At 39.8% G+C, this 24,863-nt stretch overlaps 1 protein-coding gene across 1 annotated transcript in view; it reads right to left on the bottom strand.

Moving 5' to 3' along the window:
- Nucleotides 1-24,863, bottom strand: part of PARD3B (par-3 family cell polarity regulator beta) — a 568,533-nt gene that overhangs the window by 72,122 nt on the left and 471,548 nt on the right. The window contains exon 21 of the mRNA XM_060688120.2: nt 406-541. Coding sequence (XP_060544103.2) covers nt 406-541 — 136 coding nt within the window. The remainder of the gene's footprint in view (nt 1-405; nt 542-24,863) is intronic.

The following is a 24,863-nucleotide window of genomic DNA, read 5'->3' as shown; positions in this document are numbered from 1 at the left end:
CTGAAAGCTTCTGAGAATTTCCCAGAATCACAAGACAGAGTAGAGAGGGGACAGCATTGATCAAAGTTCCAGAAAAAAAAAAAAAGACAAATGAAATGCCATTATTTGTTTTCATGACTGCATGTAATAATGTAAGGCTAACACAAGGAAAAAGGAAGAAAACCCTCACATATGCCCACAGGAGGTGCTTGGTAAAGTTATTCACTTTTTACTTTAATTAATGTATTAATATAATGCTTAGCCATTAAGCCTTGGATTGATAATTTTTTAAAAACTGGTCTATGAACAGAATAAAGATTGATCCGTAACTATTTTTATATTTTTCAAAGCCTATATATATTTCTCCATTATTTGCATAACAAACATAACAGATTAAATTGTTTTGAATAGATTTTGAGCACCTACCCAATGCTGATCATAATCAGATGATCTTCCTCTACCTTCTTCTTCATCATATAAAGGTACACCTTCTCTCCTTGCCTGATGATACTCTTTCCGTAACTTCTGGATGCGATCAGCAGTTCCAATAGATGGACGATCACTGGAAAAAAAGAAGAAATATATCAATAATATTTCAGTGTACTTACTTTCAGCTGGTTCATGTCTGAATTCATTCAACAAATGCAATTTTTCACTTAGCTTCATTTCTTCATAAACCACAATTAGGTAAATAAACACATATAGCACAAGGGTGGGTTCTACTTACCTTTACTACCAGTTTGCAATGGGAGCGCGCATATACTCTCTCGCTTCACGTGCTTCTGCGCATGCACAGATCGTCAATTATGACGTTTGGGTGGATGGGCAGAGCCTCCTGCCGCTTTTACTATCGGTTCTAAAGAACTGGACAGAACTGGGAGCAACCCACCACTGATATAGCATACTGGGCTAGCTGGTTTTTTTTCTTTTTTTACAATTTTACTTCTGTTTGAAGACAATCAGATATGGCACATATAATACGTCAAATATTAATCAGAGTTCTTTGTAGGCTTCATTATATAGGTAGTCCTTGTCTAGTGATGACCTAATTTAATGACTGTTTGTAGTTATGACAGTGATAACAAGGTAACTTTATGACCAATCCTCACATTTACAAACTTCGCAGGTCTGTAAAGCAAAGGAAAGCTGAAGTAAGATTGTAAGCACATGGCTTCACTTAGCAACCACTTTGCTTAGTGACCGAGTTGCCAATTGTGGTTGTTAAATGAAGATCACCTATAAATCATTAGAGAAAATACCGTATTTTTTGGAGTATAAGACGCTCCGGAGTATAAAACGCACATTAGTTTTTTGGGAGGAAAATAAGAACAAAAAAAATTCTGCCTCTGCCTACCAGCATCCATCGGTATTCATCTGGTATGAAAGTAGCATCCTTGCAGCAAACAGCAAACAGCCTGGTCAGCTTCAGCACATTATCGTAGCCTGATTCAGCACAAGCAGCTGATTGCCGTTGGATTGGCCTCCCGGAATACCGCCAATCAGCTGTTCCAGGCTGCAGGGATCGCCACAGCCATTGCCACCTCCGCACGTCACATTTTTTGTCTCCGCATGCCCCTTTTTTGGCCTCTGCGTGTTGTGTTTTCAGCCAGTTACAGGCACTGGGGATCACTACCACCACCAATCCCCGGCACCTGGAACCAGCTGAAAACGCGATGCGCGGAGGCCAAAAATGGGGCATGCAGAGGCCGAAAATGTGATGTATGGAGGCCAAAAATGTGATGCGCAGAGGCAGCGATCAGCAATGGTGTGTCTGGTGATCCCTGCAGCCTGGAACGGGTCTAAAACAGGGCTGTGCAGAAGTTGAAAACATAATTCACGGAGGCCAAAAATGCGACGTGCGGAGGCAGCAATGGGCGGTGATGTGCTGTGGTGATCCCTGCAGCCTGGAATGGGTCTAAAACAAGGTGTGCGGAGGACAAAAACAGGCGGCGAGTGGGGGCTGGCGGGTGGCAGGGCTTCGGCAACATGCTGTATAAGATGCACAGACATTTTCACCCACTTTTAGGGGGAGGGGGAGAGGAAGTGTGTTTTATATTCTGAAAAATACGGTAATCTCTTAGCATTATTCAGGATATCTGGAAAATGGTACAATCATAGCAGAGTCCTATTTATCCTGAGTTCTTTCTTCTTAAAGAACTATTTTTCATCTGCACATTAAACTAGCTTCTTGACATATGTTAAGAACAATTATCACAGAGAATAAGTGCCTCAGAGAGAAAGTCCATTCAGAGGGTAGTAAGAACAGCTGAGAAGATTATAGGAAGCTCGCTTCCTGTCATTCAGGATACTCCTTATAAGTGCTATGTGCTTAGAGCTGAAAGCATTGTTAGAGATCCCACACACCCACTTCACAGTCTGTTTCTGTTGCTCCCCTCTGGGAGGAGGTTTTGAAGTATTTCTAGCAGGACTACCAGATTATGTAACAGCTTTGTTCCCTATGCCATCTTTTCCTACAAGCCTTTGTCAGACTACTGTGTTTGTCCATCTGACCTCTCTTCCCTCCTTTATCTGTCACCTAACAAAACTTGCCAGTACTTGCAGAAGGTTTGTTGAAAGGGCTATGGCACGGCATGATTGGTATCATCTACAAATTAATGTTGAGCTTAGGCTACACACATGAACAACAACAACAAAAGTTAGCTGATCAAGATTTACATTTCCTGTTTTCTGTGAATTTAAATGTAAACTGAGACATGGTGGTACAGTGGTTAGAATGCAGTATTGCAGGCTAACTCTGCCTAATGCCAGGAGTTCGATCCTGACCAGGTCAAGGTTGACTCAGCCTCCCGAGGCCTCATCCTTCCGAGGTTGGTAAAATGTGAACCCAGATTGTTGGGAGAAGTAATTGTAAACCACTTAGAGAGGGCTGTAAAACACTATGGAGCAGTATACAAGTCTAAGTGCTATTGCTAGGTATTAAACTAATTTGATTCACAGTGATATTTTTAGATACCATATTCCTTTTTTACATCTGCTCAAATGTAGGGATTATATGAGGAGGAAGAAACAATAAGTTTTCTGAGGATTGAAAGAGGCTTGTTAGATAGTACAAGTTCCATGCACGTGGAATATAACAAAGTGCTCCCATGTGCATAGCAGATGTTAATGATTTTAATAAAATAATGACTTATTTCACAGCACAATAGAGAGGATACCATTCAGCCTCCACATTTCCTGTATTCATCTAACTGTGATACATAGAGATGTGAAAGCATTTTGCTATGGACCCTGACGGGAGCAATTTCAGTTTTTCACTCTCAACTGATCCATGGGAGTGAGATGGGGAAACAAGCTTTCACCCTTCCTCAAGGACTAAAACAAACAAACAAAAATCTGATTTTTTTTGGTAAATATACAGTTTATGTCTTTTTTGTGCTTTTCACAGTGCAAATGTTATAAGTCTCCTAGCAGTTTGGTTAGGAAATGGCTTCTTCTTTCCGATGATTCTTGGAATAACCAAGTGACATTTTGCAAAAGAAACAACCCTTACCCCAAATTAATCAACTGGATTATATCTGGATATTTTATTAAAAATCCCGACATAAATCTGCCAAAATGGAAATCTACCATGCAGAGCAGGCAGTAAAATGGATTTGCACATCCTGAGTAATATATTTGGATGTGACGCCTTATAAATGTGCACCACAGTCATGTTTAATAACCTTTACTAGAGTCATACATTTCCTTACATGGATATTCTTCCTGCCTGGAAACTTTGCAACCCTTGAAGCAAGCACATCTGATCATGATTTCACAGTTCACACAATTTTTTATCAAGGCAGTTTCTGTTATTATGAATCAGTGTCTTCATTTTCAGACATCATGCTTGATGGAATAATAAGTTGCCCATGCTGGCAATTTCTCAGCTGCATCAGAACTCCTTGAGAACTCCTTTGCAGAACAATTATGAGATTACATGGCCCACAGCCTTATAAACCTAGGTTCATATAAAACTGACTGTGTTGCATTGGATTGTATGGCCTGTTGGCAAACCAACCTCAACTTAATTGCAGGGCAAAACTATCAAGTTCCACACTAAGATCTAATTTCTGAGCGGGACATAGCAAAGGAGAGCTAGATTTGTGTATTAAGACAATTTTTTGCACTATGCCTTCATTGCAAACCTCCCCCCCCCAAAAAAAAACACAAATAAAAAGCAGACCACAGATTTTGAGGAATTTTGCTCAATCAGGGTTGACAACAATATAATTAAAGGGATTTAAACCTAACTGGGGATTGAAAGATAAACTGTGTAACAAAAAAAGCTAACTTCAAGTCCCAGGCAATGTAAAATGATTGTGATATCCAATCCTTTAGCAGTTCAGAATTTCAGCTTGCCTCCTGACAATTACATGAATATATGAACTACATTCAGAGTCGCCAGATGAATTCAATCAGGGCCAGGGAAATATCGCATACATAATCTATTAGTTTACCCCAAAGGAACTGAAGCATTGAATTCAAACAAAATGAAGTCATCAGTAATAATAATGATAAAAAAGAAACGTATAAGGCAATATTAAAAAACCCACCATTTTCTCATATTTGTAAGAAAAAAAATCATACCAATTGCAACCTATTCTTCCATCTGACTATATATACATATATTTAAAACTTTGTGTTTGATCAGATAGCCATTCTAAGGTAGAATTATGAAAAAAGAAAACAGATTTTAGATGCACAGGAAGAATAAATGCTTGTCTTAAAAAAAGCAATCATAGGTTACAAAAGAAGTGCAAAAATTTATGCCAACTTGAAAACTTGGCATAATACAATATGATAAGAATTACCATTGGAATCTATCTCTGAGACTTGTAATCGCTATTTAATTTAGGAACTGTCTGAATGGGGGAGAATGTAATTTTGGTTCACCCTGACACCATCTACATCTGTGAACTACACTTAATACTTGGTATTTGTCATCCTTGCAAGGTAGAACTAGACAGGAAACTTGGCTGATGAGCTAACTCTACCTTATTATAAGGTAATAGAATCTTGCATGTCTGAAAGTACATTAAAGGAGAATATTTGCAGCTCAGGATTGAAAAGAGTGGTCCTTGGTGCTCTCTGAACTTGATAGTTTTCTTGCAGATGTTTCATTACCCAAACTAGGTAACACTTTAGTGTTTGGGTAATGAAACTTATGCAAGAAAACAACCAAGCTCAGACAGCACCAAGGACTCCTGAAAGTACATTTTTACCCACTCCTCCCTGTTGCCTTTACAGTCTAAGAAACTAGGGAAGGCCCCTTTTGAGTCACTTGCTCTGCCTACCTTCTGCTGCAAGACGTCTTTTATCTGACTATTCCCTTGGCTGTGTCTCTTCACTCTGTCTTTCAAGGCCATTACAGTATCAAAGAGGGGGGGAACAGCCCATAGTTAATTAAACCTCAGTCAGATTTAGGCCACAATCAGTATCCATCCACCAATATAGACATCACGTTGGTGTCACCAGTAGACTGAATATATGAAGGCAAAGAGGAAACAAGAACAAGTATATATATATACTAGTTCTGGCTTTTGAGTACTAGTTGAGTAAGGGTGGAGTAGCTTCGGCTTCCGATATAATGCTCTTTATTAGAAACAAAGTTTGTTGACTTTGAAGCGGGATATATATTCTCAGTACTAGTGAATAACTAAATTATAAAATGCTGTGATATTCATAACATGTAATATAAAAGATAATAAAAACCATGTAACTACATTAATAACAAACATAAAACCAAATCAGTCAAATTAAAAGCACGTACTACTGTACTAGGAACATACAAAACACAGATGTCTATTTGCAAAGGCTTGATAGAAAGGCAAGTTTTAACAGCTTTCTGTAAAATTATTAAAATGGGGGCCATTTGAATCTCCCCATTGTTCTATTAGGTCAGAATAATAATGGGAAACTATTTCTGGCTCCACCACCTTCTCTTTCTGTACTAGTGATAGGCTGGCCACGGTCAACTTGGAAGAGATAGTCCTGTAGATATCCTATTTCCATACCTTGTAGGCTAGGGGTGTCAAACTCACACCATCATATCGTTGTCACGTGACATACTTTTTCCCCGTTCGCTAAACTGGAGGTGGGCGTGGCCAGCACGTGATGCATCTGGCCTGTGGGCCATGAGTTTGACACGCCTGCTGTAGGCTAAACAGGCTAATGCCAGTTTCTTATATTGCATTCAGAAACTCACTGGAAGCCACTGAAGTGCCTATATATTAAGCACAACCTTACTAAAACCACCTCTCAGCTCTCAGCAGTCTATTATTTTCTATATCAACTGCAATTTCCAAAGACTTCAAGGGCAGATCCAAGAACAACACATTGCAGTAATCCAATCTAGAGTCTAACATTTACCACAGTGTTTCTTTCGAAAAGGTCCTAACTAGTGCACCAGTGGGCACTAGTAAGTGGCAAAAATATCCATCAAGCCGTGGGCACACCAATAGGAATTTGGATGGGCTTGATAAATCCCTAGTATATTGTCAAGGAAACAATAATAATAAATAATCAATTGCATGGTGTTTGGTTCACCTAATTGTAGCTAAACAGTATAGTGAACAACTATATAAAGGAGACATCAGCGACTGGTTAATAACTAGAAAACTGTATCTGATTCAACAAGACCAAGTGAAAAGGACAACACCAGGAAAATATAGGCCAATAAAATGCTTGCCTTTGTTTAAATTACTTGCAGACATAAGTAGCTGACAATATCCAAGATTATTTAGAAGAAAAAAACATCCTTCCAGTAGAACAGAAAGGATGTAAAAGAAAAAGCAGAGATATGAAAGATCAACTGCTGATTGATAAAATGGTTCTGTAGAACTGCAAAAGCTGAAGAACCAATTTACATTATGGTCTGAACTGATTATAAAAAGGGGGTTGATTCATTATCATACAGTTGGATCATTCAATGTTTGGAAACAACTGGTGTCAGTAAAAACATTACAATGTTCATAGAAAAATAATGAAGCAGTGGAAGACAGAACTGATGGTTGGAAATGAAAAAAATGGACTTGTCAACGTTAGAAGAGGCATCTTCCAGAGTGATTCATTATCACCCTTATTGTTTGCCATTGGCATGATCTTACTTACAGTGATTTCAAAGAAAACAAATATTGGCTATTAGGTAGCAAAAATGCTAATAACATCTCATATTTGCTTTATGCGGGTGATCTGAAGCTTTATGGAAAATTAGCAATCGAAATCTAGTAATTGACAAAGAGTGTAAGAATTTTTAGCACAGACATAGCAATGGAATTTGGCCTAAAGAAATGTGCTACAATAGCAATAAAGTGAGTAAAATCATGAACAGTAATGGAACTGAAATGCCGAATAGCCAAACCACCAGGACCCATTAGAATGAAGCAAACAAGTATCTGGGCATTTGAAAGTTGAATAACATCAAGCATGGACAAGTTAAAAATGTGATTAATAAAGAAGACTTCCAAAGAGTGAGAAAAAGACAAAAATAAAGTGAAAACACCATTAGATATGATTTAATGCTTATTTTTTCAGAGAAATAATCAACACAAGAGAAAACATACTTAACTCTGTTGTATTATTAGATGTCATTGTCTTCTGAAGTATTTGAGAACCTGCTGAAATATTCATTTTGGCAATGGCATTTTCTTTTATAATCCTGATGCTTTTTAAATTATTACTCAGCATCAGCATATAGCAGTGATGGCTAATCTTTTTGCTGTCACGTGCCAAAAGCAGGGGGAGCGCAGGGGCTTGCACGCATGCCCACACCCATAATTCAATGTGCCCCACCCCTGTGCATGTGTGCACGAGCCCGCCAGCTCCCCCTGCTTTTGGCACATGATGGGCCCAGTAGGCTTGTTTTTTGCCCTCCCCAGGCTCCTTTCTTGGACCCTGGGGAGGGCAAAAACAGTCTCCCCCCCCCAGAGGCCAGAAACGGCCCATTTCCAGACTTCCGGTGGGACTGGAAGGCCTGTTTTTAGCTCTCCCAAGGCTCCAGAGGCTTTCAGATACTCTCTTTTATCCATGGTCAATGAGTTTTGGGTAGAATGGTTCTGATGTAGTAGTGGTTGTGCAAAATAGGCTGTGCTTTAGAGAGCATATGAGAAGACAAATTTAGAGCTTGGGCATTTGCAAAACTGCTGAAAGGAAAGCAGGAGATAGTGCTAATAGCAGGGAAATATTTTTTTCTTTTGTTTTGTTCAACTGCTGTCTTCTGAATGCTAAATGTGGTTCATAAATTTGAGTGTGGGGTATAATGGGGGAAAAGCTCAGAAAGAGAACCTCGGAAAACTGGTGTGCTTAACTCTTTGCCATAACTGTCAGCAGGATGTGAAAATATATTTCAGTAACTAAGAGAACAATAAAGCTTTAGAAATGAAAACTCTAGACTTTGCAGAACAAAATTATGGGTGAAAGATGATTCAGGCAGAGTCACAAAGTCAGACATGCCCGAAAGTGGAAATTGACAAAAAGTAACCTTATGTCTCATTCTGTGCATGAACACAAACAAATGAGGGAAAGAGATGATTTTTCAATGATTCATTTATAAACAGAAGTAAGTTCTAATATGTATTATAAAAACATCATCTGGGTCATTATCCAGTTTTATACTTAAATCCTTACTGATTTTTTAAAAATTATGTAGCTTATGCCCTTTTAACTAGTGTCATAAATGCTTCTGCCTAAATCATCAAAGATTTCTAAAGCAGCACATGACTACCATTTGTTTCACATTGAGTCCATCACCACTGGCTCTCTAGTGTGATGTCCTTCACTGCTCAGAGCTTTCTGAGGAAGGAATCTTTTCCCACAGTGTCAAAAAAGGCACTCAGGAGCAATTAAAAAGATTTGTGTCTCACCATTCCCTAATAAGACCAGGGAGTTCCTCAGGATGACCACCCCGGCTACTGGAAAGTCACATCACTGGATTCTATAGATCTTTGAGAGAAGATCATTTAAGTATTGTTAAGACAAACCATTATTCCAAACAAATACCCAATTAACGTCTTCAGTGAAGCCATTTTCTCTCATTACCTCTAGCTGATGCCCCTTGATTCTGTAACCTAGAGGTGTTTGTAGACTTCTTCTGAACTGTGATTAGGACAAGCTTGCTTGAACAGTTAAAACTGAGCTGTAATCAGAGCTTCTGCTATTATAATACGAAAAACAGCTTACTCCAATGAAGGCAGCATTTGAAGCTGGTAGAACAAATGTTCAATTTTTAACCTTGACAGAATATCAAGCAGGGAGTAAGAGATGATATAATTGGAAGCAAATTAGGTGTTTCTGGTCATATGTGTAAAAATGAATTTGACAAATGGCATTTTAGTTGCTGAAAGGTTCTTAGACACAAGGCAGAAAAGAGCTTAAGACCTTCATTTTGAAAAAAATGAAACAATGAAGTTATTAACTGCTATTCTGAGCTTCTAGTATAGTCTATTCTAGAATATAAGGTCTGAATCAGATTCAGTTACTGACAACAATTGACATTTTCTCAAACTATTGTTACAAGAACAAGTAATGAGAGAGAAATATCCAACTTTTGTTATTTTTTATTTAAATATAAAACATTTGTTTTTGAAAAATGGAATTATCTCTTTTTTTTTCTCTTGCTCTTTTGGAATCACCGAGAAATCTAGCAATAGAGGGCAATTTATGTGCAATAACTTCTTTAGAATACCCCGTGCAGAATATTTGGGGTATTGCTTTCTTCTGGTACATTTTCTTATAGAAATCTCTCTCTGTCTGTTGAGAAAAAGCAGCTGGCATATTTGTAACATACAGGTCACACCACTATAGAGTGCAGTTTTTCAACCTCTCACTCAATTTACAACAGCTGTAACAATTCAACTAAGCTAACACTGAATGTTAAATTATTGCAGGAGATGGCGGCTGCTTTGTTGCAGCTTTTCTTGTTTCTCAGACCTAAGAGTTTATTTAAAAGAATGTATTTTTTATCCCCAAGTATATTAAACTGATGTTTCAGGCTTATTGCCTATTGCATTAATAAACAATTAACAATGGTGTAACTTGAAGAAATATCTATCAATAGGCCCCAGAACTGAAAAGATTGAAATGTACAGAAGGGTTATTAGGTTATTCTTAGTTTCCTTCACTCAACTCTTATTAATGCTGCTATTTTGGTGTTGTTTTAGCTGATCTTCTGTATATACGATCCCAGTTAGTTAGAAATTGTTGCATATATCACCCCCATTCAGCATTTTTTTTCCATTAAAGCTCCAAAGCTAACCATTTGATATCCTACTTCCCATCTCTATTCTGCTGCTATTATGTATCTAAAAGGGAAAAGGATGGAATAACCAAAGACTCTTTGGGCCTGTCCAGGCCAACTACTCACAACCCTGTTACCAGTAGTTCTAAAACTTTCTTTGATATAGATAGATATAGATTGTGTAGATTCTTGTTGTTAAGTTATCTCTCTCTCTATTTGTTAGCTGATCCGAGTTAATACAAACTACATGACAAATTACCCACAGTAATTTTCCAACCATGATCACATAGTGATTGTGCTGGTTTCCCATGGCTATGTGGTCAATCAACACGCTAAGGAACATGGAAGCCCATTATGTTGCTTTCATTCCAAAATATCCAGATATGCCAATTGCAATGCTCTCTGAATTGCCACACTTCTAGGTAGTTGTCTACCAGTTGTAACCGTATTTTCCTCCTGATTCAGGGCTACCCCATATGGGCCACAAAAGTGTGGTTCACACCTGGCTGGAAGCAAACAGATGCAGGAAAACTCATTTAACACTTTGCTCCCTTTTAGTGGTTGCCCAGATACACCCATGTGTTTTAGTAGAAAGCTTGTTTCTCCATACCACTGTCTGAATGAGAGATCATTACCTGAGGGCACTTTCCTTTTTTATTCCTTCAGGCTACTTCTTCATGTTTCTTTTATTCTGCTTTGGATAAAAGCAATCATCAGAAAAGAAGGAATATTTTTACAAAATGGGAGGGAGGATTCACTCCCACTACCCATTTTAGCTTCGTTGTTGATCAGTTCTGACATTTTGTGACCCAACAGACATCATTTTGCCAGGATTGATAGCTTTTTCTTTGTGGGCCTTTGATTTTTTTCCCCGAGCCTTAGAATCTTCTTATGTGTCCAAAATACTTAACTTCTATTTTTATTTATACATTTGTTTGTTTCTACTAATTATTTAATCACCAGAAACAACAATATTCTAGGAGGCTTCTAGAAATTAAGTCCTAAAAGTAAGATATAAATCAAAAATTAAATTAAGATTGAAATAAAACATTAAAATTGCACAGTAAAATTAAGTACTTTATTTGAGCTTCCATTGAGCGCTCTGCTTTATTTCATCTAGAATTTGATTACTTTTCATACTTTTAGATATTCTCAACAAACTTTTCCAACACCACAACTCAGACATTTTTCTTTGTTCAGCCTTTTTGATGGTACAGTCTTCATAATCACGTTATATAGCTGGTGAAACTATGGCATTCACAATACTGTGTTGTCTGGGTGACATCTCTGAACTTTAATATTTTGTTTTGTCATATCACAGACTTTTTCCTATGTAGTAGATGCCATTTTATTTCATGTTTACTACTGCCATGTAAATCTTTGAGACTAGAAAAATACAGCCCATTACTACTTCATGTTCTTCTCCATCTATTTTTGTTGTGTGAATCTTAGTATCTTGGTTTTTAAAATCTGAGCAGTAGACTTTTGCACTGATTCCTTTAACCTTTAGCAAGGGATTCTTTAAGTCTTTCTTTCTTCAAGGGCAGCAAAGTGCTACCATCAACCACCATAAGGTTGTTCATGCTTCTCGTTATAATTTTAATTCCAATTTGTATTTCATTGAGTCCATAATTTCTCATGATATATTCTGCATGTTAATTAAATAAAGTAACACTATACAATCCTGGCATGCTCCTATGCCAATTGTGAATCATTGGTTTCTCCATAAAGTGTTCTCTGTTGCTTTCCTAGTCATCATATAAATTCTTCAACAAGCAGATAAAAGGCCTGGGGTAACCATGATTTTAAGAGCTATCAACAATTTGTTGGTGTCTACATTGTCAAACTCATAGTAAAATTAATAAAGCCAAAACAGATGTTCTTCTGGAACTCCCTTGACTGTTTTATTGTCTATTAGATGCTAGTAATATGATCTCAAGCACTTTTGCCTCTTCTGAATTCATTTTATACATTTGGGAGTTCTTGTTCCTGTATTGTTGAAATCTGGATTCAAAAATAGTATGGGAAAGAAGAGCCATATTTTGATAATTTGAGTGTTCTTTGGGGGAGACTTTTTGGAAAAAAGAAAAGAAATTTTTTTTACAGCCCATTGGCCAGTGCTATATTTTTCAAACCTATTTACAAATCACATTTGGCACTTTAACTAGATTATCTTCCAAAATGTTAAACAGCTCAGCTGGGATTTCATCAGTTCCTGATGAAATTGTTGTCAGCAATATTTTCTAGAGACCATTTAGCTTCTGTATGGTATTCCAGTTTACACATATCATTCATTTTGAAATATTTTGGGGCATGTTTTCAGCATATCTGCATCATATATTCTTTATCCAATAGATTCTTTCCTTCTTTATCTGATATTGTACCCATCTTTGCATAAAGAGATTTCTTAATTTCTGTAAATTTTCTTTATAGACACACACACAAAATTTTTATTAAAGAAGTTTTTTCAGAGAGTAAAACAGTACACATTTTAAGTTAAATATACAAGAAATAGTAATAAAGTAATTGAAAAGTGAAAAAGACATACAGTGGTACCTTGGTACTTCATTGCTTCAAAACTCATAGAATTTGGTATTCAACACATTTTGATGTGAAATGTTGTCCCAGGGCACTTCAAAAGGAAGCAGTGGATGGCCTTTTGGTTTGGTGTCGTGGCGAGACAGTCGGGGAATTAGCAGGCTCTGATGAGCCCCATGAAAACACTGGCTGATGAACCGCTGCTGATGGGTCTTCAGACCAGAACCGTCCTGCAGGGACGGGGAAGAAAAAGAGGCATCTTGGATGACCAAGAGGAACAGGTAAGTTCCTCGAAGGTCAGAGGAAACTCTCTATGACTCGGCAGCGGGGGATGGCAGCCATTGCGGCTGCCACAAAGCTAGGACAACCGGATTAAGTATTGAGCAGGAGTGATGATCGGAACAGAGTGTTTTGAAGCCAGGTGAGTGACAGCCAACCCAGGTCGGAAACAACAATAAGGGAAACATTTTTTAACTATAAGACTCCTAGTGATAAAACAGCAGCTAATGAGCGCGGGGGCAAGAAAAGAAGATTTTGAAGCATAACTTTAAAGAGATAAAAACCCGATAGAAAATTGACTTTTGAACAAAACTACTTAGAAATTTTAAATAACTAGGTTTGGTTAAAGGATTGGAAAGAAATAAAGAGATCCTTTTTTCCTCTTTCCTTTTTAAATTTCAAGAAAATAAAGAGAATGGATAATAAGCTCTAAAATAGAAGTGGTGTATAAGTAAAAGAAAAAAAGGGAAAAAGAAGTGAGAAGAGCTTTAAATTTGGACTGGACTTTAAAACTGATTTGATACTTTTGAAACTAAAAAGAAAAAGAGAAGCTAGGTAAGATTGTTGATGTAATTGAAACAAAATGGATACTTTTTAAACAACCGGAAATTGTGGATTACAGAGAGACACCTTCAGGAGTAAAAAGGAATATTGCAACTTGATTTTTGTTTTGGAAAATTGTGAACTTTACAGATAACAACCTTGAGAACTTGTGGGGGAGGATTTCTTTGTCTGCAAGCAGCTTGACTTTGGGGGAAAAAAAGAAAAAGAAAAGGGAATACAACGGAACTTTTATAATTGGAATAATACTAATTTAAAAAGAATAAAATGGTCCAGGAAACTAGAGAAATTATCAAATTGATCTACTTGCCATGGAAAAAAGAAATAAGAGAAATAACTATAATGTTACACAGAGGACTAAAAACTAAAATTTGAGGACACAAAAGTTGTAATGGACCATACACAAGCAGACAAGAAAACGAAGATGGAGAAACAAGACATAGAGGCTGAAAATAAAGAAGATAAAGACAGTGTGATTAAATATGAATAAGCAATTGAATATGTGGATAGTAATAATAAAAAGGAGATTTTTAGAGATTATATGAGATTAACAATAATATAAAGATGAATTTATTGGGATTAAATAGAGGAATGATAAAAGAAAAAAGGTTGGAAAATATTAGGGAAGATAAGATAAAATAGAAGAGTCCAGGACTTTGATTTATATAAGTATTATATTGAGATTAGCAATGGTAATACAAATAAGAGAAGAATATGTTATAGATACTAAGAATTGAAATATGGATAGAAGTTAAAATATATGAGAAATAGATTATCTGTTTGTAGAGATTACATTGGGATCAACAGTGAAAAAAATAAAGATGATTACACTGGGATTAACAGTGAAAAAAATGAAGATGATTACACTGGGAGTAACAGTGAAAAAGATGATTACACTGGGATTAACAGTGGGTAAAATAGGGGATAGAAAAAGGAAGATAGAAATGACAGGAAAATATGCTATAGATACCTAGACTTGAAATATGGATTGAAGCTAAAATATATGAAAACTAGATTATGTTAAAAGAAAATATATCAATGGATATAATGAATTAATTTTTATTGAGATGTTGGAGGGTACTATTTGAGAAAATTGATGGCTACAATAATCAGGATATTGTTTCAATACCTATAACAATTGCAATAATTTGAATATCCTCAATAATACATTTATTTAAGCAAAAAGAAAAGAAAATTGAAAGGATATAGGATTATGATTTACTAAATAAGACTCATTTAAATTGGCTTTTATATAAATGGTATTGTTAAATAGACAGAATTTAGGGAAGTAATTGTGAACTGTATTATGTTGTGTTATTTGAATTAAGAACTTTGTTTAAATGTCAAATTGGTATATTTTCAAGATTAGAGATAAGATTTAAATCTGATGAAGTAATAAGTAAATAAAGATTTAATGAATATTATATGAAGTAATAATAAAATGTAACTTCTAGAAATGGAAATAAGATTTAGAAATATAAACATGTTTGAATTGTATTTTTAATAGTGAGTATTTGGGGTAAGAATTGTGAAATGTATTATAATGTATTAATTGAATTAAGATTTAAAGTGGATTAATAGAAGGGTAATTGCTTTGATTAAGTTAATATGAGTTAGCTTTCTACAAGACGGTAATAGTTGAGATAGGTGATAAGTGTTATGGCAAAAATAGAATATTAAAAAAATTGTTAAAAGTGAACAAAAAGTTGAACAAATTTATGACCGGATCAATGCTCTGTTCCAAAAAGATGTATTGTATGTTTATTTGTGTGTTTTTTTAAACCCCCCCCCCCCAAAAAAAAGGAAGCAGTGGATGGCCTCAGAGGCTGGAGAGGAAGGCAGCCATGCTGGGAAAGTCGCTGACATAGGAAAAGGGACAGAGAAGAAGTCCTTCCCAGCTGAAACAAAGGGTCATATAGTAAGTCATATGATTTATTTGGTACTCATCAGTTTTAGTACTCATCGTGCCTCCTGGAACCAATTAACAGTGAGTACTGAGGTACCACTGTAAAGAAAAAGCAATTGAAAAGAACAAGAAAATAAGAATAATAAAAAAGTGCCTTCTGATCTTCGTAAAAAACAGTTATAAGTCCTTGGTACTCTCTAAGCTTGGTTGTTTCTTGCTGATTTCATTACCCAACTAGGTAATATCTTCAGTGCTAGTGAGAGGTTTACTCCTTATTTATATTTAGTAGCTTGCCCTACCAATGTTGGTAGAGGTCTGGTTTTCTCCTTCATAGTTCCTTGATTAGGGTAATCATAGATCATAGAAGTAACTGTCTCAGAGTGTACATTCCCAACTCTATAAGCTCAAAAGGATACGCTAATGCCTTCAAGTTTACAGTCCAGAAAGGGTACACTTTGACTGAACACTGAAAGAAACTATTTCAATCACAGGGCTTTAAAAAACACAACTAAGATAAAAGAACATTTTTTTGCAACAATATGAGCCTGAGAGTTTGGTTTAATCAGCTACAGACCCATGTGAAGTAACTCTTGAAATCAAATTGGCAACCAATGTTTTTAATGTTTTTCACAAAGAAAAAAATGACTGGGAGTATTTTTTTCCCCCTTAAAAATAAAGACGATGAGGCTGAAACTGCCAGCCACAACCCTATTGTTAAAAGCCTTCTTGCTTCCAAATAACAGACTTTCTCTAGCTACTGCAGTCTGGGATTCTCACCAATGAGAAGGTCTCCATGGCAGATATCCCATTGTGATGTTGACTCTCCAAGCAGCAAAATTCCTGCAGCATCTGTTCACTCACTGAAGAAGCACTGCAGGGGAAAGCAACACTTGGTTGAAGAGCCATGTGGCTGCTCAGCAGTGAATCCTGAAGCAAAATTACAGACACCACCATCTAGAACATGGAGTTCCAATGTTGGTGATAATACCAAAATGGTTTCACTCTCCCTTCAGAAACATTCCATAGGGAAAACGTTGTCTGTGATAGTAACTTTTTAAACAAGTAGTTCCATTAGTACTTATGTAGGGTAAGAGCAGCTTAACAATGGACCCAATTATCAAGAGAAGTGGCTGGTCAATCTTTGGATATGCTCAAGTAGAGAGAAAACCATCTCTTATAGGTGCCTTCATTTGGATTCCAGTGGAAAACAAAGGATTGGACTTCGCCTTTGGTGCTTTTGTGCTAATTTTTAAAGACTTGGAGTTATTTCTCTACACAGAAATACTTGAATATAACTGTGAGATTTAATTCTGCGCATTGCACAAAAAACTGAAATTAAGCTTGTTTTAGGAGCATCAATTGTTCTCATGAACAGATGTTCAGCGGTCCATTTATAGCCTTCACCCTTCATTTCATCATACCTTTCCATAACTAGAAGTATTGCAAGTCTAGTGAAGTAGCCTTAAATTTTAAATTCCATACATTAGTAATACTGGAAAAAAAAATCATTTGCTTTTGTCTTTTTAAAAGGTTATTTATAGGCTGCCTAGAATGTCAGAGAAAAGTAGATAGATCATGTGGTCAAAAAGCATCCTTATAATAAAAGAAAGCTTTTAATGGATGATGGCTACTGGGATAACATTAATCCAGTATTAAGACTTTTACGGGAAAAAATACAAATGCAATTTGTCTTTTTAACTGTCAGCTGCATTTTTGAAGCTTTAAAATCTGCAGCTTCCAGTGGCCTTTTGTCTTTCTGCCATGGCAGAAAATCTTGGACAGCTGAAAGAGCTTTGTAAGTTATCTTTCTCAAAATCCATCAGCTAATTCAAGGAACCTAATTAGAACTGCCATTTTGATGAAATGCACTAAGCCTCAATACAAACTAGTAACACCATCAGTGTTGATCACAAGACCACACAAAACAGGACTCTGTTGAATACGATATATACAAAAATTATAGATGGGTACAATTTCTGAAAACATGCATATTAACATAGGCAAAAATGAATATAAAGAAAATGAATGTATATCGCTTTGTGAAATATAGTTAAAGAGGAATTGTATCGTTTTACATACACTAGTGAAAAATTAGTCATTCAGAAGGAATATTTCACAAGGACTACAATTTCCATTGTTAAGTTATGATCATTGTAAATCAAGGCTGCCATGCGACAGGACCTGATTTTACAACTATATTGCAGCAGTCATTAAGTGAATCAGTGTATTCCTATGAGCATGTTTTGCTGGAAACTTGACAAAAAGGCCAAAAACTGGCAAAAACTGTAAATTGGAGCCACGTCATAGCATAATATCTTAACTGACTATTTAATATGACCCAGTTACCAAATGCCCAAAATGTGGCTCTATGTGTGTGTGAGGGGGGAGGGAGGAAGAGGGAGAGGAAGAAGGAGGGAGGGATGGAGGGGGAGAGAGAGAGCGAGCACTATTGGAACTCCTGAAGCAGATCATAAGTAGCTTTTGTGAATTCCATCATAACTTCAAACAGATGCTGAGACTGGTAAATTAAGGACTACCTGTAGATTAGAGGCTGGTGCAGGGTGAGAGAGAGTTTCACAAAGTTCTCTTCTCCAAGTGGCTCCTTGCCACAAATGTACAAAGGGCAGATTCCCTTGCTGTAGTGATAATCTTCCCTCCCTTTCCATTAGTAAATGTGTATGTGCCTGATTGTGCATTTTCAGGCAACTTCCATCAGTCCAAATACTTTCCTCCAGTGGATCTGTCCCTCCATCTCAAGATGCCATATGGAATTTGGCATTTTGTCAATATTACTCTTTTAGTAATTTGCATGAAAAGTATCACTCAACAGTGTTCTTTAGGTACAATAGTTTCTTCTTCGTGCTTTGTAAATTCCGCCCTTAATGCTGCAAACAATAGAAATCCTGGCACACCATTTCAAAGTACATGTTTTGAAATGCATTTTCCCATATATCTAATTATATTTCAGTTCTACTTATATGTTCAGCCAAACAGATGTAAAAAACAAAACCAGCCTCTTTTCTACAGCAGATGTTCTAGTTAAGACACCAGCACGCCAGGGGTGAAAGGTGCAAACTTACTAGGAAAGAATAAAGCATTCTAGCAGCAATTTAACAAGGAATAGCATAAATAGCAAGTTAAATAATTTGTAAAGAATTTCATTAGCTGCCAGTGCAAGATGTGAGGGAAGATGAAAATGTGCCTAGTAACTATGCACGACAGAACCGCTATTACAGAACCCACAACTCCTCCGAGATGTGCACATTTAATCAGTATTATAATCACTCTGTTACTCCCTCAGAGGTCTCAACCACAGGAAGCATTGGTTTAGGCATTACTGGACACAGATCTATCACCCGTGTGGGTTCAAGTAGGTGGCACATCATTCTCAAGGAGGCTTTGGAATTTCAGAATCTCCACATAATAGGAGATGAGTGAGTTTTGAATCATTAAGGAAATTATGCAAATGGGGTTTTGACATTCATGCACCATGTCTAATGATGTGCTTAACATTTAGACCAGGCCTGCAAAACCTATGACTCATCAAGCTGAAAGCCTTCACATTGGGCGGCTCACAAGAACTTCATAATCATAATTTTTTGGCCATCTGCCTCAGCTCTCAGACAACCCACAGGCCTCTGTATTCTAGAATTAGAAGCCTAACAGAGACCATTCAGAGGCCTTCCTTGATAAAGATGAGGGTTTATACATTGTTCCAAGTTTTAACCATGTACTTAACCAAGATTTGTTTAATAAACCACAATAAGACAGGTTCACAGACCACATGAGGCCACAGTAAACCATGTGATGTGTGAACTAAGGCATATTTTCTTAAATAGGAACCAAAGCATTCCAGTTCATTCTACTCTGATTATATCTGCTCGGGATTAGGCTTTTATAGCAATTTTGCACTTTTCAAAAGGATCACAGTTGAAATAATAGGAAAAATAAATCAAGAAAAGTCATCTAACCTTTTATATGATTACTGATTTCTTCCCCCATTTCCACCAATGATAGAAGGCTTGTAGGCTAGAGCTAAATGCTCATTGGTCAGTCTGGTTTTTTGGATCCTTGCAGACCAAAGCTGGGCTCAAGCAACCAAGCACCTACTACACACCTGCTTGTACCTACTGTTTTTCTTGTCTTTTTGCTTGAGAAATGGGGTCTGAAGTGGTTCGGGAATAACGAGAGGCACAACCAAGCAAGTGACAACAGCTCTTTAATTTACAGTGAGACTTCAGCAAAAGCTCAGAGGCTGCAGCCCTCCTTATATACAATCCTGGAGGGACTGTCAGCCAATCAGAAACGTAGGCAGGTTTGAAACTCCCGCTCAAAAGTATCAATACATAACACCCCTCCCTTCCCAGAAGGCACTAACATTCAAAAATTTACATAAGTACACACAAAATCTCGCAGGTGCCCCGGCCGAGTTCTCGTCCTAGTTGACCTGCGCAGTTCAGTGTTTGGTGGGGCGTCGAGCTGGTCGGAGGGACCTTCTGTCTCTCCCGGCTCCGCCAATGGAACCTCCTGGATTTTGTCCGGGGCGTGGTTATCCCCGGTTGGGAGTGGCGACTCGCTGGGGCAGCGCTGGAACCAGGGCCTGTCAGCTAAATATTCTCGCGAACCCGGGCTTGAGTTAGCTATTTTGGAAAAGTTGTTATAGTTAGGCTCGGAGATGTCTAAATTGATGTTTGCTTCGCCGACTACCCTTTTTCTCAGTTGGTCTATGTGGCGCTTCCAGAGTCTGTCCACCCCTATGTCTACCGTATAAGATTTCGGGCCTGTTATGCCCACTATGGTTCCTGCAACCCATAAAGGTCCGCTGGCATAGTTGCGAGCGAACACCGGGGACCCAACCTGAAACTGTCTCAGTTCAGAGGTCTCTCCCTTGAAATTTTCGTGCGAGTAGTTGGGGTGAAGCCTATCTAACACGCACCGAAGCTTCCTGCCCATGAGGAGCTCTGCTGGGCTTCTCCCTGTGGCTGTGCATGGTGTGGCATGCTGGACAGCTAGGAATTGATCTATCCTGGCCTGCCAGTCCCCGTTATCTAGTCTGGATAGGGCCTCTTTGGCCGTTCTTACAAAACGTTCGGCCAATCCATTAGAAGCCGGGTGGAACGGGGCCGATAGGGCATGGCGGATGCCCAGTCCGGCCAAGTAACCCTCGAACAGGGTTGCTGTGAATTGAGGGCCGTTGTCAGATACTAGAGTATCCGGTAGGCCATGTGTGGCAAATAGCTTGCGAAGGGCTTTAATAACTGCCTCGGCTGTGGTAGAGGGCATTAGAATGATTTCAAGCCATTTCGAAAAGGCATCTACTACAATTAAAAACGTTTGCCCATGGAAGGGACCAGCAAAATCAATATGGATCCTCCCCCATGGCCCTTTTGGTTTCTCCCACTCTCGGATGGGCGCTACCGGGGGATCAGGGCGAGACTCCTGGCAGGGTCTGCACTTTCCCACCCACTCGGAGATAACTTAGTCCATGTTGGGCCACCATACATAACTGCGGGCTAAACTTTTCATTCTGACAATGCCCGGATGCCCTTCGTGCAACAATTCTAAGACCCTTGTTCGTAGTTTTGTTGGCACTACCACCCTGTCACCCCACAACAAACAACCACCTTGCGTAAACAATTCGTTTCGTTTGTTTACAAAACCTTGGTAGTCCCCCTCGTCCACCTTGACCGGCCACCCTTTCAGCACCCACCCCATCACAGTACGAATTATCGGGTCCCTGGCTGAGGCTTTTGCCACTTCGGCAGAGGAAATAGGTCCCAAAGTTAATGTGTCCAGTAGAAGGACGGAGGCCTCTGGTGTTGGATTGGTCAGTAAGTCAGGTAGGGGACAGCGGCTGAGGGCATCCGCGTGACCCAGGGTCCGTCCGGGTCGATGTACAAGCTGATATGAATAGGCCGAAAGAAAAATAGCCCATCTAGTCAAACGTGGGGAAAGAGCAGCGGGGGTGGGCCTGTCGCCTGCCAAAAGTCCTAGCACGGGCCGGTGATCAGTCACAAGTTCGAATTGCCGGCCAAAGAGGTATTCGTGGAACTTTTTAACCCCCGCAATTGCAGCCAGAGCCTCTCTGTCCAATTGGCTATAGTTTCGCTCTGCGCTTGACAGAGTGCGAGAGTAAAACGCAATGGGCGCCTCTAGGCCGTTCGGCAGTCTATGGCCTAGGACGGCACCAACTCCTACGGGGGAGGCGTCACAAACCAATACAAGCGGTAGCGCTGCGTTGTATTGGATTAGGAAACTGTCTTCCGATAGAAGTCTCTTTACTGCCTCAAAAGCGGCTGCTTGTGGTTTCCCCCAGACCCATGGTACATTCTTCCCCAATAGTTTGTGTAGGGGATCTGCGACGGTAGCTTTGTCTTTCAGGAACATTGAGTAAAAATTGAGCAGTCCAAGGAAGGCTTGGAGCTCTGCTTTGGTCTTGGGGGCAGGTGCGTTCTTAATCGCTCTCACCTTGCTTTCGGTAGGGTGGATGCCTGTGCCGTCCACCCTGTACCCCAAAAATTCAACGGAGGGGACAGCGATCATACATTTATTTTTCTTTAACTTTAGTCCCGCTTCCCTAAATCTAGAAAGGACGTTCCTTACTCTGTCCCCTAACTGACGTTCGTCCTGAGCGCTGACTAGAACGTCATCAAAATAGGGCACCACTCCGGGAAGCCCTTGCAGAAGGCGCTCCATGGTGCTTTGAAACAGGCCGGGTGCGACGCTCACCCCAAACTGGAGCCTGGTGCATTTGAATGCACCCCTATGAGTAACAATCGTTTGCACCTCTGCCGTGGCATCTTCAACTGGTAATTGTTGATAGGCCTGAGCCAGGTCTAATTTGGCAAAAAATTTTCCGGGCCCCAGGGAGTGTAGTAGATGATGCACGATCGGCACCGGATAGGCGCTCGGCTGCAAAGCCTTGTTGATCGTGCACTTGTAGTCGGCGCAGATCCTAATTGAGCCGTCAGACTTTACTGGGGTTACTATAGGGGTTTCCCACTTTGCATGGTCAACGGGAACCAACACCCCTTGTTTAATCAGTTTGTCCAGTTCCGCATCGATCTTTGGTTTCAATGCGAAAGGCACCCGTCTGGCCTTGAGTCTTATTTGGGCTACGTTGGGGTCTAAATTAAGGGAGATAGGGGTCCCCACATACTTGCCCAACGTGTCCCCGAAAACGTCCTGGAACTCGGTCAGGAGACTGTCTTTTAACGATGACTTGAGCATCTGGTGGACGCCGGTGGAGCCCATGCCGAGGGCTCGGAACCACCCCATGCCGAGAAGGCTGGGAAGCTGCTTCGTGACAATGGTCAGTTGCAGGTCTCTTTCGTAGTCTCCGTAGGTGACTCGGAACGTGCCCACGCCTTCGAGGGGGACTCGGTTCCCTTGGTAGTCTAGGATGTGCAGTCTCTGTTTGGAGAGCTGGTCCTTCCAGAACGACGGCAGGAGGGTCTTTAGGGTCGCCCATGACATTATGGAGAGAGCTGATCCGGTGTCGATCTCCATCGAGCATGGCTTGCCGTTGATTTCGACCACCGTGCTGACTTTGTCCTCGATTTCCGCGCTGGCCTGGTCTATGTGAATGCTGCGGCCATCTCGAGGTTCAAATTCGCGCCGTTTTTTCGCGCCGCCTTCTCTCGTTGGTTGTTTCTGGCGCGTTGATTCTGGTTGGCTGCGGCGCTCACGTGGTTGGTGTTTTCTGGGCAGAATGGCTCTACAGACTCGCGCCAAGTGCCCTTTTTTCTCGCAACGCCTGCAGGTAGCCTCCCTGTATTTGCAGGACAGTCTATCATGGTGCCCTCCACAGCTGGGACAGCTTCGCCGTGGGCTGCCTGTGTCCTTTCTCTGGTGCTCCGTTCGGAAAACGTCTTCATCCGACTCGGACTCCGAGCTGGATCCGGCGTCTTCTCTGTGCACCGGGGCAGACTTGGGGTTGTCTTTGCTGGTCAGCGGACGCTGCAGCGTTTCTGCGGCTTTTGTGGAGGCTTCATGAGCCCTGGCCTCGTCTAGGGCTCCAGCAAGCGTTAAATCAGGCTTGGCGAGCAGGCGCCGTTGCAGCCTAATGTCCCGGACACCACAGATGAGTTGCTCAAGCAACGCATCGTCCAAGTCTCTATAGTCGCAATGGGTTGCGGCTTTTCTCAGGCTGGCCATGTATGCGCTGACCGGTTCTCCCTCTCGCTGAACGCGCTGTCTAAGTTGGTATCGTTGCACGAACTTGGAGGGCACGGGAGCATAGTGAGCCCGGAGCGTGGCCATCAGGGTGTCCCAGGAAACGGTCTGGACCGGCGTTGGCTCGCACAGTGACTCTGCCATTTCGAACACGTCCGGTCCACAGTGGCTTAGGAAGAGGGCCCTCTTCCAATTAGCGGAGAGCCCTTGCATGTCGCTGGCTTCGAGCGAGCATTCGAACCTCGTCAGGTACGAGACCCATTTTTCGCGGGTCGGATCAAAAGGCTTGGGCGGAACGTAGGCAGACATGTTCGGTATGCCTCCAGTAGTTCGCCTCGTCGCCTAGCTGAAGCTCGTGGTCTCACTGGTTCGCTTCTTGTGACCTCAATCCCACCTTCGTCGCCAATGAAGTGGTTCGGGAATAACGAGAGGCACAACCAAGCAAGTGACAACAGCTCTTTAATTTACAGTGAGACTTCAGCAAAAGCTCAGAGGCTGCAGCCCTCCTTATATACAATCCTGGAGGGACTGTCAGCCAATCAGAAACATAGGCAGGTTTGAAACTCCCGCTCAAAAGTATCAATACATAACAGGGTCTTAGAGGGTTAGAGAAGCCTTTAAAAAGAATCCTGTGTAGGGCTTCTACTTCCAAGCTTCTTCAGCCTCGCAAGGAAACCCACCTCTCATTTTAGCTCTGCAAATTGGAGGTATATTGACAATTCCGCCTGAGCTGTTTTGCCCTGAAATCCAGCTTGAAGGAATAAGTATAATAAAATTATGGTTTGCTGCGATTTAACGATAGGTTTATAATCTATGAACTGTTTTGTTTTTATGGCCACTGTTTTATGATAATTTAGTATTTATTCTGAAAACTGCTCTAAAAGCTTCTGAGTAAAATGAAAGAGGTATAAATTTTAAAAATAAATAATGCAAACATGCACATTGAAATCTTTATTTTCTTTTACTGGCTATGTTAATTCTTTTTCACGGTTTATAGGCACAAACATAATTTATATTTGTTATCAAGGAAGTTGTAAATATTGTTTGTACAAAACATCATGGAGGTATAATAACAACAGTACAATTTCTGCTTCCTTGCTTCTTTGAAATGGAGTTAAACTATATCCTGGAAAATAGCCATGTTTGAAATCCTGGTCGAACAAGGGCTTATCAAAATGCATCTGCCATTAT

The sequence above is a fragment of the Pantherophis guttatus genome, chromosome 1 (assembly GCF_059756535.1).
Source record: "Pantherophis guttatus breed Tessera chromosome 1, ASM5975653v1, whole genome shotgun sequence".
Taxonomy (NCBI): Eukaryota; Metazoa; Chordata; class Lepidosauria; order Squamata; family Colubridae; genus Pantherophis; species Pantherophis guttatus.
Note: the sequence above shows the minus strand (reverse complement) of the source record. Positions and strands in the feature narration are given on the sequence as shown.